Raw genomic sequence first — 19,214 nt, forward strand, 5'->3', positions numbered from 1 at the left:
TCCCAGTGCTACACAAAGCACAGAACCATCTCATGGTCTGTCCTGCATTTGGGGTGTCAGGTTGCAATTTCAGACCCCAAATGTTTCTTGCACATAGTTGATACTCAGAGGTGAAACCCTGTTGGGGGCCAGTACGCATCCTCAGGAACATCAGGCAGTTTGCTGGTGCATTTGGTGCAAACTGAGTCACCCATTTTTGGCTACTGGCTCCAGAGGTCATCAAAAAGGCAATCCTTTGAGGTCACTGCATTTCAAACCAATTATTCTATGGCATAAACAGCAGCTGAGAACATTTGGGCTGGGAAACTCATAGCCCTGCTGCCTCTTGCAGAGCTGCATTTTGGCAGCACTGGAGGTGCTGAGCAGGAGTCCACCGTATCTGGGGGTACCTGCTCTGGAAAAAATCTCTGGTGGCTACTTAAAATTGGCTTTAGATCAGTTTGTGATGTACCAGGGGTGCAACCATGTCCAACTAGTATGTGATTACTTATTTTTGTTAAAAATCTATGCTGATAGTACCACTAACACGGTAAGTAAGTCAAATGCATTAATGTACATTGTGTGTATGATGTATGAACATAATTTAATTACTTTCAATTTTAAATAATTTTTCAAAATAAATTTGCATAATTTAATTTCATTGTTGATTTTCCTGATGCAAACTATGCCTGTGCATACAAAAGCATTTTATTCACAACATTACAAAGAAATGACTATATATATTGAAAAGAAATTGCTCTAATTTAATAGAGGTGAGGGAGGGAAGTTGGTAAAATTTAATTAAACCTGATGGACTAATAAAGATGTCATGCTTTCTTAGCTAGAAGACTAATACATTGGAGAGTTTGCAAAATCTAACTCTTGTGTTTGGGACTAAAAGTGAATTAATTGTGTTTGTTGTTTACTGCATTACAGAAAGGAAGTTCCTGGAAAAGACCCACTGCACAAGGCAACATAAAAGTAAAAGTTGTCAGAACTTGAATGGTCTAAATTGAACATTGAAAATTATTCTTTATGTATGTTGGCATGCTTATTAGTTTTTCCTAGGATATCAGTTTTTAAGGATTACTGATAAAATCACCAGCATTACAAAAAGAAATCACACAGTAGACAAAACATCCTTCTTTCTAATATGAGCTCTGTACTTACAGCTCTTTTAGGTTTGTTAGTGTCCTGATAGCAGTGGGGAACTCGTCCAGACTGTTGTAATTTAAATCTCTGTGTGAAAATAGATATTATTATTTCAGTTATGCACTGCATAACAGATAACATAGCATTGTTGGCATTTGTAATGAACTATCATCTTCTATGCATTGAATAAATACATACAGCAAAAAGACAGGAAATCCTCAAAAGTGTATGGATATTTTCCAACAAAGTCTATTTAGAGCACATTATCGTTCCTATTTTTATCAGCATTCTATTTTTAGTTACATTTTAACTATTTTGTAATAAAAAATGTAAGTAAATTTGAGTACTACTAAGGGATTTGCTATTTTCTAAATTGCCCACCCTTAGCATTACATTCAAGTATTAACAGGGAAAAAGTTCTTTCAAAACAATATTCAATGGTTTTGGTGATCTGCGCTTTACATGTCTAATACATTTCTCTATAAATATTTCTAACTGTATTGTTAATTTTAAGACTTGACAACAGTCAAGAGAATAGTTCTAACCACACAAGCTGTGTGGTTAGTACTGCTCATACTGTAGCAGTAATTAGACTTTATTCTGGCAGGCTGAATTGATTATAATCCTACTTCGGCCTTCAGCATGACATGTGTATCCTTCAGCATTTAGGAGATGGCTGAAACTAAAATTGAGACATGCCAGTTTTACTGTGATGCTCTCTGGGAAGGCTTTGTGAGGAAAATAGTCTGAAAAACTGGAGGAAAAGCCTTTTTAAACAGGCAGGCAAAACCCAAGCCACAATTTACAATAGATTGAAATTGAAATAGTATCAGGCTGAAGTAATGCAGGCAGGAAACTGCTGTCTGAACTCAACAAGGCTTTCCTTCCTGCATGTAAATCTCTCCTGCTTATTGACAAAAAGAGATTACAGGCATGTAGGGCTTGGTTTTGCCCTCCAGTGATATGTGATTTCCAGACCTATGCCTCAATGCAAACAAATGATCTTAAAGCTGGCGTCCATCATTTACACGAAGATCTCTTCAGATTATCTTGAGACTATCTGGGAACTGGTCTATACATTATGCAATTACTGTGCTTGAGGCAAGTGCTACACTGTCCTGCTGCAGGGAAGTGGCTGCACCTACATTTATTCCCGGGTTTGTGACTGTTCTCTGTGTTTTCATCTCTCTCGTGCCAGGTGGCTGGGACTGGGTTTGCAATTACTTATTCCATTGTTCTGTTTTTCCCCATTTGTGACCAAGTGCTATGTGAATATCACTTAAATAAACAAAACAAACCACTACATTTTCCCTCTTCCTTTCCCGTCCCCCTTTCCGGTGCTACACTAAGGGACTTCCTCTCAACTCACAGGCTAGAAGTCCAAATTGTAAAACTGCATTTCAATACTGAGGGATCAATGCAATCAAACTGGTGATAAAAAACCCCAAGAAGCCCAAACCTCCTTGCTTCTTAATCTCAATGACAGATGAAAGTGGGCAGTAAACAGGTTTCTGGATGGGAAAGCAAATAGTCACCTTTAGACCAGAAATATCCATGTCTGAAACAATTTGTTTCTCATAACTGGGTTTTTTAACCTCTGTCCTGATTGGATAAAACATCCAAAATCACTGAAAATGATGCAGCTGACTGCAGCAGGTGTGGGAGGAAGCACATGCAGATTTTTACTGTCCCTGTGGCATTTCTGGGGTCTGGGTGACTCCAGCAGATAACATCTGTATATGACTAACTGTAGCAAAATAATTTCTGCTAACTATTAGCACTACATTCCTGTTTGGTATTTTATGTAGATTATGGTTTTTCTGGAAAACTCAAGAAAATTTGAATTGGCTGAAACAGAATACAGTGAAAACTTGAGGAAGCTTCAGTCTTTACCAGTGCTATTCTTTATCAAAGCTCTCTAAAGATGAAAACTTGGATACAACTGAAACATTTCGCCCACTTGTAAAGCACATGCATAATTTGACTACCTAGAATTTTTGCTTTTTCCAGGTATAAAAAAACCCCCATCTAATCTAATTTTATAACTCTCCTCTGTGGTAAGGTAGTTTCTTAATGTTAAAGCTTTTCACTTGGACAATTTCCCAATCCAGCTATTAGCTTTATTGATTGAACAAGACAAATAAATAGTACTAAACTAGGCAACCATAAGTTTATGAATAGTCACTCCTTTTTCTTTGCTCAACACAGTTTTCAACTGCCTTTCAAATGATTTATCAATTGACAATGCTTATTAAAAAGGCAAACTAATTTTACAGTCAAAAATAGGATTTACTATATAGAGTCATTGTGAACTATCACTTAGATCCTGTAGCGATCAGGCAAGCCAAAACCCCCATTTGGCTTTTGGGCTATTTTTATTCTTTCAGAATATTAATGAAAACACTCTAAAAAAAAGAGAAACAAATAAGAGGTCAACTCACAATGTCTCTAGGCTGTGGAGCCCATCAAAGCATTTCTTTCCCAGGGAATAGATTCTATTGTTATGGAGATGTCTGCAGGGGAACATTAAGCACACAGTCAGGAAAGTACACTGCACACAGTGCACTAAAGCAAAACATTTTGACTGTTAAATCAAAATTAACTGATTTTCAGGCATGCATTGATTATATGCAATCATGCTTTTGCAGGAGCATGTATAGGTGACACATCTACTGCCTGCCACCCATTCTCCCAATACCTCTCCATTTGGTTTCACAGAATGGATCTGTTTTAAAACCACCTAGATTGTTCAAAAGTGTTATATCCTGTAGTTCCAGGCTGGGGTTTGCATAATGAATAGACATATCCTAAATGATAGCTAATTAGTTGAGTAACACGCCTGAAAAACTGTGTGTGGGGTGTGAGGTGTATGTTTGGAAGGTGTATATTCAGAAAGTGTTAGAGGGTATGGCCCAAAAGAGCAGCCATGGAGGAGATGGATAACACAGCAGACAGGTAAGGGGCATTAGGCTTGCAGAATGCAGAAAGACACAAAGCCATAACACAAAAAGTTGTAGCTTCCCTTAAATGAGTAAAGCAAGTAATCTTAGAAGTGCTGTAACTTGCCGTTCTTTGAAATTATGAAAATCAGTAAATACTTCCTAAAATATTTAGCACTTGAAAGTAATTTTTATATATTTTAACCAATTCTATCCCTTCCTCCCTGCCACCCATCTCAAGACTCTGAGTTCTACCTACTTCTGTCTTTTAGACTGACATGGAAAAAAACATTCTGAGTAAAGCTAATTAATGTGAGTAGATTCATCTTGTAGCCACTTCAGGCCATTTAATTTAAAAAGAATGCCTTTTCCCCAGATTTTTCCTTTTATTTTGTCCTCAAAATTCTACCCCTGTAGTAGAGGGAAACTAAAGGAGAAGGGCTTTAAGAGAAAAGAATGGCTGTGAATGAGTGGCTGCCAGGCCCTTCATTATACTCTGAAAATATTGTTAAAGATCAGGGGCTCTCTGAATGCTCTGCAACCTAGAGAATTTGAGTCTACCTGTCCATCAAAGACAGGGATTCTGACAGCAAAATAAAAATGTTCTGTGGATTTTTTTTTTCTAGGAAGAAACATAATCAACTCTATATTTTTAATGACTACTCTGACCTTTAATGCTTTAGTTAGCATGATGAATGCATCTTCAAATTCCAATTATGTTTGGATCTTTGATTATAAAGGTTTTGACTTGCTCCAACTGACCGTGCACTTTTCCACTGTGATGAGAATTTGCCATACTGTATAGAGTAGCAACCCAATGAAAGCAGAACCACACACAAAGATTTTGATGAGCCAAAAAGATCAACTATTGAAGGTTGTGAGGAATGATTCAATTACTAATCACTATAAAGCCCAGATGATTAGAAATAAGCAAGGCAGAGCTTAAATAGGGAAACCTAACTGAGCAGAAGCAAGAATGGCATGAAAAGAAATTATTTTCTCCTGCATTTCTTAACTGTCCTCTTACCACTACATTTCTGGTAGGGGTCTAGAGAACAATGTTCAAGATAGCCTCTTGTCTTTTCCATTGCTGATATACATCTAGAAGACTTATAAGTCTAGAATCCCATTCTTTTACTTGAATGGGATTGATATTTAATGTAAAGAGAAAGCAAAGGCTTTGTAGCACAAGTCAGATGTTTATGCCAAATTTTGTGGCCCCATGGAGGCAGAGATAGTGACTATAGCTGTCAGTGAAGAACCCTGATGTGTGCCAGGTTCAATGCCAACCCTGGGGCTAGAGTATGCTACAGCATGCTAAGTGTCTCACATAAGACCATGGTTTCTGACAGCCTGTACAGCTTGACTATGTAATTCTCTCTTTAATAATGCTGACGTTCTCCAAAGCATCCTGAAACTACTTGTTCATTAAGTTTCTCCAGCCAGTTTAGATTTTTTCCACTTGGTGCATTCCTAGAAGATAAGAAGCTGAAACCATGATTCATAGTACGCCTTCCAGATTTTGATGCCAGCCGTGCATGTTTCAGTTAGCTGAACCAGTATGCAAACGTAACCAAATACAAAACTACATACACTTTCTATGACAGGAAATGCATATTTTTTCTACTGGATGGCATTCTTTCCAAGTTCCCCAGAAAGATTTCCATTTGTTTCCTGTTTCTAATCTTCCCTTTTTCAGTCTTAGACAGCACACAATGCACCCCTTCCTGTTTGTTTTGCTGATCAGATAGGGTGATTTTTAATTACTTTCAATATTTTTATTGATATGGAAACTTTGAAGCTAGATCAAAACAAGTGGTTAGCAAATGCTAATCAAACTGTACAAAGATCCAAAAAAATCTGTTTCTCCAAGAGGCCAAAGCCCTGCAAGAAGACATTGTGTATAAAAAGCAATCAATAAAACTTACAGAACTACCAAACTGGAGAGGTTTCCAAAGGCATAGTCCGGTATGTAATGAATTTTATTCAGTGCCAATGTCATTGCCTGAAGTGCTGGTAAACTCCTAAAAGCTTGGACGGGAATTTCTGTCAAGGAATTATCGTCTAGCCACAGGTGTCTAAGGGAGACCAAGCCATTGAAGCAGTTGGGGGGTACATAGTTGATGTGGTTGGCATCCAGACGCCTAGGAGAAGAAGAAACAGAGAAAATTGACTTCAGGAAAAGAAAAGTGTCTTTGCACAATGGCTATAAGAAGTTATCACCATGAACACAACCCCAAAGGATGGGCATGGGTTGCCACTTCCAGTTTTCATTGCCTGGAGATTCTACATTCTCATCTTGCTTGCAGCCTCATCCTTGAGATCTAAAATCATGTTTAAATATCTGCTTGCCAGCTGGCTCTGCAGAAACAGCTCTTCTTTGGAGCCATCAACTCACTGAGAGCACACACTGATCATTTTTGAGCAGAGTCTCTCTAAAGATGAGGTATTACTTTGTTTCCTTTCCCATTTGTTTGAAACCATAAAACAAAAAAGTGCAAGAAACTCATCCAGAGATTCTCTTTCAGAGAATTTACAAATCACTGAGCTGCAAGGTAATTTGGATTTCCAAATGCTAAACACCCATTCCAAGACCCATAAGGAGAACTCACTTCTGAGTCTCTGGAGGTTTCTGCTTTACCTTTTCTTTAATATTACAGAGTTATAGAATCACAGAATGAGCTGTGCCCTCAAGGATTATCGAGTCCCACTCCTGGCCCTGCACAAGACCATCCACAAGAGTCACATCATGTGTCCAAGAGCATTGTCCAAACACTTCTTGAATTCCGTCAGGCTTGCTGCTGTGAACACTTCCCTGGGGAGCCTGTTTCACTGCAAATAGTGTTTATCCTAATGATTCTAATGAGAACTGAAGTTCACATTTTTTTAGTAGCAGAACATAATGTTTTTTACCTAGAGATTAGTATTGCCAATGTGATGTATTTGTGTTGAAAAAGAAGTTACTAAATGCACTTCAGCTGCTGCAGAGCCAACAGAGGGAGCTCAACTGCATGTTGTACCTTTGCAGAGTCTGCAGGTGATGCTTTGTTCTTACACTTGAGTAATTAAGGATTAAAGCCAGAAAACCTTTTTAGGTGTGGTGCTACAAATATAACACCATCTATTCACTGGCTTTTGTTTTTGCTGTGTTTTGCTTTCTCATTGTGATTCTTTCAGGGAAAGATTTAAAAGGGCACTTCAGATGTCTGAAAATTTATGAAACACCCAGCTGGGGATATGGGCCCTGATAAACTTTTTCTACTTTTAATGTATTGCAGTGACTTATACCTTTTCCATAACATGAAAGCTGTGCTCTAAAAATTTTCATGAAATGTTTAGAGAGGCGTAATTAAGTGAATGGTAAAACAGAAATAAATTTAAATAGATGTTTGAAAATACTACAGAACAAACAGCCACACCTGGGGTACAAAGAAGTAATTCTGTACAACCCAAATTTGGTCTCTTTGAGAGAAATGCAATACTCTTTGTGGTGGGCATACTAATCTCTTTATTTAAAGCTGCTTCCTCATTTACAGTCATGTAAAATGTCAGGTCCATTCTATCTCCTGTTCCATGCTGGCCCTACCTACTTCATGAGGACAAATAATGACTGCTAAGGCTCTGTGCCAGGCTGGCAAATAGCTGAGACAAGGTCAGTTGGAACAAATTTATAAAGTTCAGTGTCAAAGCCCTTGTACAATTAAATTTTCAATATAATAACTGACATGTCAGGCAGCAGACACAGAGCTTCCAAAATAACTCAGTGGTCTGTCAACAAATGGGTAAGTCTGGAAATGTTTAGAAATACTCATGTTTTTCTTCCTTCTTTCCTCAGGCAACAACCACGTTATGCCTGTGTTTTCAAATAAGGTATAATTTGAATGAGTAGATGAGATTTCTTTGTGTTCAGTCAGAAGTAAATTTCTTCCCTGGGTGATGCTGGTATGTAAACTAAGAAGTTACAGTTGCCTTAGTTTGACAGTTTCGCTGATTAAAGAATGGAGGCTTTATTCAAACTCCATGTGCTGCAGTATTGCAGTTAACATCTCGCTCGATAGGAAGCCTGCCTGTGCAGCCCTGATGTCCCTGCCCACTCCATGGGAGTCACCCACGGCATGCCTGGCTGTGTGGAGAAGCCAACAGTTATTTGTTTGTATGTGACCCTGTGGCTGAGATGGCAATAGTTCTGTGTCATCAGTGAGACCAGGAGTATTATCTCACCAGTACTTCGTAGCAAATCAAGGAACTGACTTTTTTTTAATAGGTGAAGTTTCCAAATATAAACCCACCACTGGCTACGTAAACAAAACCCACAGAACAGAAAGAAAAACAGAACTGCCGTACTGTAAATGAAATTCCAGATAGTTGAATTATTGTTTAAATGAAGCTTGGAAGAAACAAAAAAGCTGCAATGATTTGTGTTTCTGCAACTGGATTACATATCCTGCAAGTACTTATAAGAAGTACTGCCTCAAGTGCTCTTTCGTTATCTAATCTTTTTTAAATTTCCAAGCACCGTTTTCCCTCTTGCAGATATTAAAAGGTTTCAGTAGTGGTTATGTTTCCTGTCATACTGTAGGTAATGCACACTGATGTATAAAGGACTGATCAAAATCACCCTTTTCAGCCAATTGTTTTACATGTGTTGATCAAAGTTTTGGCACTTTCAGAACTAAACCCATTAACTCACAAACATGACCCTATTTATAACTGAAAAATATATGTAGATAACATGTGGTGAGTTTGAAAGCTGCTATTATATTCCAGAGAGAGCTAATTTAGGGAAACAGAAATACTTGATCTCTTCTGATATGCAGCATGTAAATAAAGCAGCCACTATGAAATTCACCGTGAGCTCACTTAAAATGTCTAGACCTTTCAAAGCAAATGCTTGAGCTCTGTGGACTGTAACCCACTAGTGTTTCCTGTGACACACTGTGAATTCTGTGACCATGTGCACACATTATGAAAAGATATTGTCCATGTAGAATGAAAACCTCATTTACTGGTACAGACAAAGGCAGCTGTTTGAAAAAGATTTGATTTGCCTTTTTTAATTCAATTTAATATGAATGGATGCTAAGTTTTGTGCCAGTGGTAGGTTTCTAAGGGAATATATATATATATATATATATATATATATATATATATATATATATATATTTTTTTCCCATTTTCTGTATCTTCTCTCAAAACCAGCTCCAACCTGGGTATATCTCACAACCAAGAAATTCCTTAATATCTTGTTGGAGTGCCTTGCTAATTTGTTCAGGTTTAAATCAAATGCTAGATGGAAGATCAGGAAGGAGATTTCTCCCAAGCCATTTTCCCTCTGAAATGAACAGCAATTACATGGATCGCCTCATTTTGAATAGATGAGGGCCAAAACACAATGAAAGGTCTGGAGAAGAGGGAAGACAAAAAGAAGTCAAGGATAAAATGTTTCTCTTGATGTTTAAGCTTAAAGCAGGAGAGGTAAGAGCAAAGGAAAGACCTGTACCTAACAGGTAGGGGAGGCAGAGAAGTGGGAGCGCAGGAGGACTGATTTTGGGCATGGTGAATTAAAGAAGGTGGTGCTTCTCCCTCTCCCATCACCTTCCTCTTCTCCTGACTCAGCTCTGTTATGCAGGGAGCCTCAGTCAAGTTTCTCCATGAAGAATGGAGCAAAGGTGGACAGGGGCTGTGGACAGAGCCTGTCTGGGGAGGGCATAAAGGCCAGGAGAGGGCCACCTGCAGCCCACCATCTTTGTTAGCGTGTCAGCACACAGGCTCTCTCGGGGGTTTGTTCACAGGATTGACTAAAGTACCATTCAGGTAATGGCAAGTGACATCTAAACTAGCCTTGAAAAGTGGATGTAATAAAAATAGAGCGGGCTGTTGTAAGCCATGTTTTTCAAACCTGGTCTTTTAAGCAGGATATCCCCTTCAGTCCACAGGGGAAAATGCTAGGACTATTGTAAAAAGCAGTCCAGCAGTTCTCACAACTCAGTTTTCCAGGACTGATACAAAGAACCCTGCATGGCAACAAGAAGACCACAAAAGACAAATCACAATCACAGTTCAGGATCATTTGTTTCTGTCCCACTGCTCAGTTTTGCATGAGGAGGTTTCTGCAGCCCTGGGAGTTTCTCAGTCTGAAGTGTTTCCTTCACATTCAGATGTGCTGCTCAGGGGTGTTGGTAAACCTGCATTCAAGATGATGGATGCTATCACACTGCATACAGACAAGAGGCCAACTGCATTGCTATGTTTATACAAAGGTTGGCTCTGATACTGGGTGCTTTCAATCTCCACAGCTGTGAAAAAGTGGGGGCCAGCAGCTTATCCAGGTTATCCCAGGAACCGGCTGCAGACTCAGATCATGACCCCACAAATAGACATGTTTGATGGGTCTGATGCAGCCAAATGGCTTTGAGTGACCTCTCCTAGCCTCCCAAGTAAGGTGTCACCTGCTGGGGACAGTCCCAGGGGCACGTGATCTAGCAGATGAACCCCAGGAACACATTCCCCAGTTCAGGGGAATGTTATTTAGCATGGGTCAAAATGTGCCAAGGACCCTGTCTTGGGTAGGTGGCCATGGCCAGAGCCTGGGAGTGCTCTGAAGCATGGCGTGCCCTGCTTGGCTGCTTGGGATTACCAGTGGGCCACTGCATGGACCCAGGACCTGACTGGAAATCTGCTGTAAGCCCCTGTGCTGCCAAACACTCCAACAGCAGCTTCCTGCCTCCCACATACCCCGGCAGGCCTCAGCCATACAGGATGATCTCAGGCTAGCAGTTCTGAGGTTGAGAAATCTGTATGTTTTAGAGATGTGACAAATCCCCACTCTTCTGAGATTACTCATAAGACAGGAAAGAGTTGGATGCCTGGTACCTTGTATTGGATGAAAGAAAACATCACCAGCTGGCCTGGAATTGCTGGTCTAATACAGTCTCTTTGAACCTCACTTTGAGAGCAACTGATTGGTTGAGTTAGAGGCTGCACATTAAAAAAAAACCCCAGTAGCAAATGCATTTTAGGTAAACTTGCACCTCTACCTTCCTCTCCTTGGTTATCAATCCAGAAAAATGTCTGTGACTGAGAGGGGTGGTCTCATCCTGTACTGCTGCTTGGTGTTTCAGTCACTCTGCTGTTGCTGGGGCTGCAGCAGCCCGGGTGGTGAAGGTGTGCAATAAAGCAAGGAGACTGCAACAGCAAGTTTTGAGACATCTTTGTGTATGTGTAGACATCTGCATGGGTACAAACAACCTCAATTTCAAATGATGAATGTGGGAAATTCCTCCTCTGGGAGTTTGTGGGTACCTGTTGAGGTGCCAGCTTTCTTAAGAAGGATAATACCTTCTGTAGCTTTCATTATCATGGGGTGTGACATGGAAAACCACAACTAAGGCTCCTGTCTTTTCATGAAAACTGTTCTCTGGAGAGAATGTAACTTCATCAAAGTTGTTTGGTCTTTCAACTAAAAATCAGGATTATTAACAGAAGAATCAAACTAGAAAATAATTGTTCAAATTTACAACTTCTGAGGAAAAAAAGCAAAGCTTTTTAATTTTAAGCCGGAACAGGAAGAGTTTCAGAACTATGCGCCCTCAAAGTCTGCCAGCACTTTTTTGGGCTAAGCATGGAAACTTCTCTTGAAATGTGACATATCTGGGGGAGTAGGGGCATGATGAAAAATCCATTTGCTGACCTGTTCCAGACAGGCAACTATTGAGAACATCTGAGATTAATTCTAGATAATATTTTGTGTAAAATCTGGTGTCACCATCAGGTGGTCTACAAATACTGAAATACCTTACAAATAAAGTTTAAGAAGTCTACAAATTATGTTGGAAAATTCTAAAAAAATTCATTGACACTACTTTGCTGTTGCTTGTGAAGTCCAATTAATTTGCTTCACTAAATTGCAGCTTTGCAGGTTGTTAAGGGAGAAAAGATGGTTTATTTTTTCCATCCATCAACTGTTTAAAGTGCTTTGTGGGCTATATTGTATTCTGCCTTATTTTCCACTATCAAAGCAAAGGTCCTTTAAATGTCACAGGAATGAGAGCAAGTGATAGAGTAAATAATGCTTGCTTTGAAATGTTCTTCATGACTGGTATGGCATGGGCAGTGAGACAGCACCCAACCTGTTCTTAATTTTGACTGTTTGTGTGTCTGACAATGCAGCAGTAAGAGCTGTTTAGACATCATTAACAATGATGTCTAAACAAGAAAATAAATGGGATGGAAGTTTCATCTATAGTATTCCCTGCAAAGGGTTGTGTTACAATAATCCAAATAAAAGAATAGTAGAAGCTTTTCCATCTGCAGTGCCAATTACCCTTTTCTCCTTTATTTAGCAACATTTGAAAATGGAGATCTGCAGCTTTTCAGTGGCTGATAATATCAAAAATATATTAACATGTTTGGGAAAAAAGTAAAAAAAATTATTGGTATGTTATTGCCAGTTTTTGACCAAGCCCTGCTTGTTCAAAAATACTGAAATTATATGTCAATTCTGTTATATAAAGCGTGTAATTAAAAATAACATGATTGTACTAGAGAAACAAAGATACCTATTTAAACAAACACCTGCATTAAATGAAGGAAGTTTGACAGAAAATATGACGCTAATTAAAAATGGCACATGAAAAACATATCAATATACATATGTGAGAAGTTTTTGAACTGTACATATATATTAAAAATCACTAAAAGTTTTCTTGATTTAAACACAGACTGGAGATATTGATAATGTGCGAAACACAAAATCCAGAGATTTCCTGCTTATAGTCTGTTCTAAAGAACTACATTTGCTCAAGGTGACTAATAGGGATGAGAGCATTCAAGTGACTCTTCGAACCCTGCTGCCCAATACTAAGTTGTGGCACATCAGTGGTTGTGTGCTCCTCCCTTTCAATCAAGGTATCTGCACACTCTGTTGTGCTTGACAGAAATAAATGCCATTTCAATTGTTAGCACCAGCAACCTGGATAATTTGTGTTCACACTAGATTTCAGAGGAAAATTATGGCCCATACAGTAACACAGATACCCTTCTGCTCAAAACCACATCTCAAAATCAGCACATACTCGTTACTTCCTTGATCCTCCTGCCATCCAGGGAACTAGAGTCCTATGCAAATATTGCCTAAGCTCTGCAAGCTGAACTCATTTATTAATCAAAGCAGCACATCGCTGGTTTTGACTACTGAACTACAAAGACTTTTACAAAATTGGAGAATATTTTAATATCATTCTACATACTGGCAATAGTACCACTTGGACAATAAAGTGGAAGAAATTGTTGCTTGTTCCTGCAACACATCAGCTCTTATTCTCTGTACCACAGGCCATTTAGCATCAATCAATGGTTCTATCAATATTGACACCTATACTGTCATTTTTTAGCCTGGAACTGGATAACAGGGAGAGGATATAATCCAGAAATACCCTGGATTTGTGACGAATTTGCATTATGAGTAAATGTGAAATATTAGTGTGTGCATATGTACGTATTGTGCACACACGCACAATTAAGCACAGACAATTCTATAAAAAGGATTTCAGCATAATCCTCTTCACATTTATTAAGGTATCAAGGCAGTTGCTATAGTTTGCCCCTTTGCATGGCTGCCTTTCTTGAGAAAAAACGACAAAAGGAAGAGATTTGAGTCCCATCACCAGCTTTTTTTCCCCCCCACATATATGCTAACTAAAGCAAAGGGTTAATGAGGCTTTGAGAAATCATGCCACCTGCAGACCTAAACATAATAAATAGAAGAAGCTGTTATCTTATAGAAACTGCTTTTGAGAAGGCTTTTAACCTCTTAATTACACTCTTGAAAAGACTCCCGCTATTTCAAAGGCTTCAAGAAATAACTCCTATTGTAATCAGAAACCAGTGCAAAACAACCTTGTGAACAGAAAATTCCTAGACTATATGAAACAAGAAATTGAATCTGTGCACACCTTTATCTGGCAGGCACAACCCCTTTTAAGCAAACAAAAGAATAATAGTTTTCTTTTGCTCAAAGAGGTCTCTTTTGCCAGTGATCGTTTTTCAGGTGATAGTAGTTTTTCTGTACAAACCCGTATCATTCCATCTTGGTCTGCTAGGCAGCTGTCTAAGGTTTTCTACTTCTGACCATTCCTATTCTCCCTCTGTTTTAATTCACTCCTTTAAATAGACTGCACAAATTCCAGTTTACTTCTTCAACTTCTTCACCCAAGGAAAAAAATATTTGCAACAAAGTCTGAGTGAGACTGTCATTTTGTTTAGCAACTGTACTGAAAATTCAACAATCTCTTTCAGAGTAACAAAGGAACTCTTGTTGGCTTGGCTTATCATGTTTTGGTCCAGAATGTGTATAGAGTGATGTGATCTCAGCAAGATTTTTTTGTTTGTTTAGCAGAAACAAAACCTAATATAGTCACTAGACCAGCATTTTCTCATGACTTTTTCAAAGATCAAAGGAAAGAACTGTAACCTCAAAAGTACATGGCTGAGATATTTCTGTCTGTGTCTGGTCAATAAAGCAAAAAAGCACTGACCAAATAACAATTATAAGATAATTAATTCTTAGGGCTGTTTCACCTTTAGAAACCTTAACAAATGCTTTGTTTATTAAGGAGGCAAATGTAGTTCAAGACAGGCATAAGAACATGGGAGCTATTACAGTATAATGTGTGTCTGTGCAGTGCAAAGTTAGACATAGATGACATGATTTTTCTGAAAATAAACTAATTTCATTAATTCTGATCTTCAGGTTTTGGCTGAAAAAAATGTATATGAAATATATTAACCTTCTGGTGGAACTTCTTTACCTACACACACACACAAAAAAAAAAAAAAAAAAAAAAAAAAAAAAAAAGCACATTTCTCAACCAACACAACTCTAACCAGATTGGTACAGATGCTCATTCTATCCTTGCCAATGTCAGACTTTTACTTGTGATGTTGGTGATCAGTGCACATTGTTGCAACATTTCTTGTGAGAGCTATTTGACCTTCCAGATTGAATTCTGTATTTGGATCTTGTAATGTTTTAGGAAAAGAATTTTATTTGAGAGTAATTCTGTGACAATATCAGGTGGTCAACTAAAGCGTAGAGAAGAGTCATTTGACATTTTCCTCTCAGCAAAGAAATGCTTTTCTGTTTTCAGTCATCTAGTTATTTCATGCTGCAGATTCAAAATCAGTAGCTTCTTTAGAAAATTTTGTGATTTTTTTTGTATCAGGTGACAATACAATTTTGTGGGTAGTTCAGAAACTGACTCAATTTACTGCATCCTCTGTTGAGACAGCAAAAACATCTTTGTGGCTTCAAAAAATGAACTGCAAGTGCAGCAGAAGAAACTCCTGATGCCGAAGTGCCCGAACCTGAGCATGCCAGATGAAGTCCAGTACAGATAGGTGTCAAGAGAGGCACTGAGGGAAAAGCAATTCCAGCTTTACAGGATGACTTCCTGAGTCTAGCACTAACGTGCTAGAAAGAGGTCCTGCAGTTGCAATAAGAACGAAAAGAGCACCTTAGCATTCAGTAAAGGTTAAAAAAATTACACAAAACAAGGTTTTGAATTAGTAGGAAAGCAAACAAAAAACCCTCTATAAACCCATGGTGCCAAGCACGTTAAAAATTCTGTACAGGGCTTATCTGTCCATCACTCAGATCAAATACAAGAGAAATGAAAAAGAGTTCAGCAATATGACAAGGATGACAGAGGAATGGAAAAGCTTCCACATGAGAGACAATCCTAACAGATTACATCTGAAAAATTGACTAATGGAGATAAAAGAAAGGTATATAAATCTGGTGTACGTGAGTACTGAACTGCTGCTTCCACTTTCTCCTGATGCTGCAGAGAACATCAAATGCAGTGAAAAGTTCCAAGTACATACCAGAAGGTACCTCACCATGCTGGCTGATCAGCAGACATGCTGTCACAAAAAATCATTAGTGTTTCACCAGCTCAAACTGCAATTGTACAAACCCATAGAAGAAAACCCTTTAGCTATCAAAGCCACGACAGACTCAATGAGTCCCTGAGTGCAAATCTCTGGCTGCTGGAACAGTTTACCAAAGCAGTATTGTACTCTTTGCTGGACCTTCTTGTTTTCCTTTGGCACCTGTTATTGCAGGCTGGATGCTGGGCTAGGTCAGCTTTTAGCACGACCTGGTACAACCATTCTTATAGGTCAGAAGCACACCAAAATAATTTCATTCATACCACAAAGCAGCCAATTTTCACTCTTGGTCTAGCAGTTTTGGCAGCTGTTCTGTTAAAACTGAAGCTCGTGGACTGAGTCAGCATGGACAGTCAAGAACTATAAATACAGAGGCCTGCCTGAAGCACAGAATATAATTAAGTATCTTCTAGTACACTTTGTTTCATTAGTTATTAGTGTTTTCTAGAGTGCTTAAAAAGAAAAAAAAAATATACCAAATGAAAAAAAAGAAGGGAGTTATTTGGGATTCTTTCTCTTCCCTGGTAAAGAATACTAACAAGAGGCCATGTTTTTGACAGAAAACATTGCAGGCCAACGAGTGTCATCTCAGATGTTGAACCAGTCTGCAAAGAAGCTGCCAGTGTAATGAAATTACTGGAATGAAATCAATTGCTTTTGATGTTTAATTGACAGTACAATTCTCTTGAATAGCAGCTCAAAGAGAATTAAAAGTTGGTTCAGCGCATTACAAAGCAATATTAACAGACAATTGTTAGGTAATTGCATATTAGTGCTCATGCAAGGTTGCACGTTGATTGATCAGGTATACTCACAGGGACTGCAGGCTGCGCAGGTTCTGGAGCGCTTCGGTAGGAACCTGGCGTAGCTGGTTATTCTGCAGCATCCTGCATTTTGAGTAGCAAAAAAGCCAGAATCAACACAGTAAAGATAATTTCTTTCTACTGCAAATTTCCTTCCAAGCTCACCTTCTCTGTACTAGTCCTACTTCAAGATTACAAAGAAAGTTACACAAGCTGTCCGCTCCCCTGCCCCTGTCAAAGGCCTGCTCCTCCAAGGCAAAGAAATATCTGTAGCATATTACTTTGTTAACAGCTAGACATCAGCTTTGAGCAGGATTTTCAAAGCAGCTAAGGAAGCCAAAATAATAAATCTGATTTGCTTTCAGTAGGGTTTGTAACTTCCTAATTGCCTCCAGTGATTCTGAACTTTTCATTCTCATGCACTGATATTGTTCTCCTTCTGAAGAGATTCTATTCTGATAAAGCTGTGAAGGACTGACTCTTGAAATCCTTGCTCAGGAAAATGCAACAATGGCAAATCAACTCTTAACCGTGTGAGACATTTACGATTTAATTGGAATAAAATTTTGTCTCTATAAATAAGCTGCTAATTTTTTTTTCAGTGAAATAAATGTTCTCAAACCAAAGGTTGCTAGCAATGACTTGACAAATCATTTTTCTCAACTATCACATCATTTACCTTGCAAAGATTGAAAAATCTCTTTCCACTCCTAAAGAATATTTTCCTCCTTTTGAATACTGTTTCATTCATACTACCTAACACCCTTGTCTGGGCCAACTCCTACATATATAAATATTCTATGTGGATCAATCTGAAGTAGTACTTGCTGCCTTCAAAAGAGGCATATTCAATGGAACATTGTAAATGAAATAATTTCTGGCAGGCTTAAATCTGCTTGGGCCAATAAGAGCTACAGCTTGCCAACTTAGAAGTAGATGGAGTGGGAATCTTTTCATACTTCTTTTCCTGCTAAGTGTTTTTTCAGTAGAGATTTGTACAGTAGCACCAGGCCTGGCTTGACACTGCCTAGGAGGTTGGTGCTCTTGCTAATAATACAGTTTCTGTGAATTTTACATAGGCAAAGATCCCCTCTAGTGTAAACACAGCGAGATGTAGCCTGCTAGTAATTTTAGTAAGTATGTGTACTGTCTTATTACTCCAAATGATACAATTTGGTAGTATTTTTAATAATTTAACAGTCATTATATTGCAAAGAACAAGATATGAAATGTCAACTGTGTTTTAAATTACATTGTGTTGTATACAATAATGCTTTTTCCCCCATGTCTCTCAAGAAAAGGGAACCCTCAATTTTGTGTGATCATGAAAATTTCAGCTGGAATCAGGACTTTTGAGATCATTACAGAAACTATTAACTGAATACATTTTTACCTTTGATATTGTACAGAGACATTTACTTGATGAGTAAGTTGTTTTTAGAAGACTATTAATGTTTTCCAACTTTTGTTTAGGATACTTTCTATGTGAAAAAACAAAGATTTAATGATGTTCACATGCATCTTCAATTGAATTGTTCAAAATGAGCTGATCAAAATATGTAATTTACTTGATCAAAACTTCACTGGTTAATTAGTTCCCTAGAGCATTTAGGAAATCAGAAATATATCAAACAACACACAGTTTACTTACAGCACTTTAAGACTGAAAAGGCCAGCAAACGCTCCCTTAGGAATGTATGTCAAGCCATTTCCTGCAAGACGTCTGCAAAGTTTGAAAAAGGAAAAGAGTGAATAGCTTTTCTCTTCATGTGGAATTAATTTGGTTGCTAAAAAGTGCAACACAGCTATGTTTGAGTGGCTGATGCCAGAGGCAGTAGTTTACGAGCCTAGTTTTGTCATTAATACACTTAAAAAAACCCAACAAAAACCCCCCAAAACCAACAAAACAAAAAGAAAAGAAAACAAAAAAACTCCAAAAAGACAACAACAAAAAAGAGAATTCTGTAACTGCACCGTTGATTCACTGAGAGCTGGACTGCAGAGAAAAACATTTCATTTCATTGCAAATTGGGCTTACTGTTCAGAATGTACATTGAATTATTCATATTCTTTTCAGGGTTTAGAACAAACCCAGCAACAAAAATACAGACATAGTGATAACCATTGGCATCATAGAATTTACAGGCATGAACTTCTGGAATTGTGCATGTATGATTTCTGTGAACATTTCACTCATTTGCACAAATATAAAAATATATCCACATAGCAATGTGAGTTCATTCTGAAACAATTACATGTAAAACTGCTGTACTGGTGGAATAATAGTCTTCCTTGTGAACAGATGCATAATAGGTTGGCAAAAAGTGCATTTGTTAAAATTTGTAGGGCTTTTTTCCCCCCCTATTTCTACTGCACCTTGCTCTCAGATTGC

The 19,214-nt window shown here is 38.2% G+C and overlaps 1 protein-coding gene across 1 annotated transcript in view; it reads right to left on the minus strand.

The window, feature by feature from the left end:
- The window catches only part of LGR5 (leucine rich repeat containing G protein-coupled receptor 5), an 87,643-nt gene that overhangs the window by 18,289 nt on the left and 50,140 nt on the right, over positions 1 to 19,214 (minus strand). Inside the window, exons 3-7 of the mRNA XM_041411275.1 lie at positions 18,474 to 18,545; positions 16,835 to 16,906; positions 5,999 to 6,214; positions 3,573 to 3,644; positions 1,150 to 1,218 (exon numbers count right to left, since the gene is read on the minus strand). Of these exons, the coding sequence (XP_041267209.1) occupies positions 1,150 to 1,218; positions 3,573 to 3,644; positions 5,999 to 6,214; positions 16,835 to 16,906; positions 18,474 to 18,545 (501 nt within the window). The remainder of the gene's footprint in view (positions 1 to 1,149; positions 1,219 to 3,572; positions 3,645 to 5,998; positions 6,215 to 16,834; positions 16,907 to 18,473; positions 18,546 to 19,214) is intronic.

Source organism: Onychostruthus taczanowskii, unplaced genomic scaffold (assembly GCF_017590055.1).
Source record: "Onychostruthus taczanowskii isolate IOZ18803 unplaced genomic scaffold, ASM1759005v1 scaffold35, whole genome shotgun sequence".
NCBI lineage: Eukaryota > Metazoa > Chordata > Aves > Passeriformes > Passeridae > Onychostruthus > Onychostruthus taczanowskii.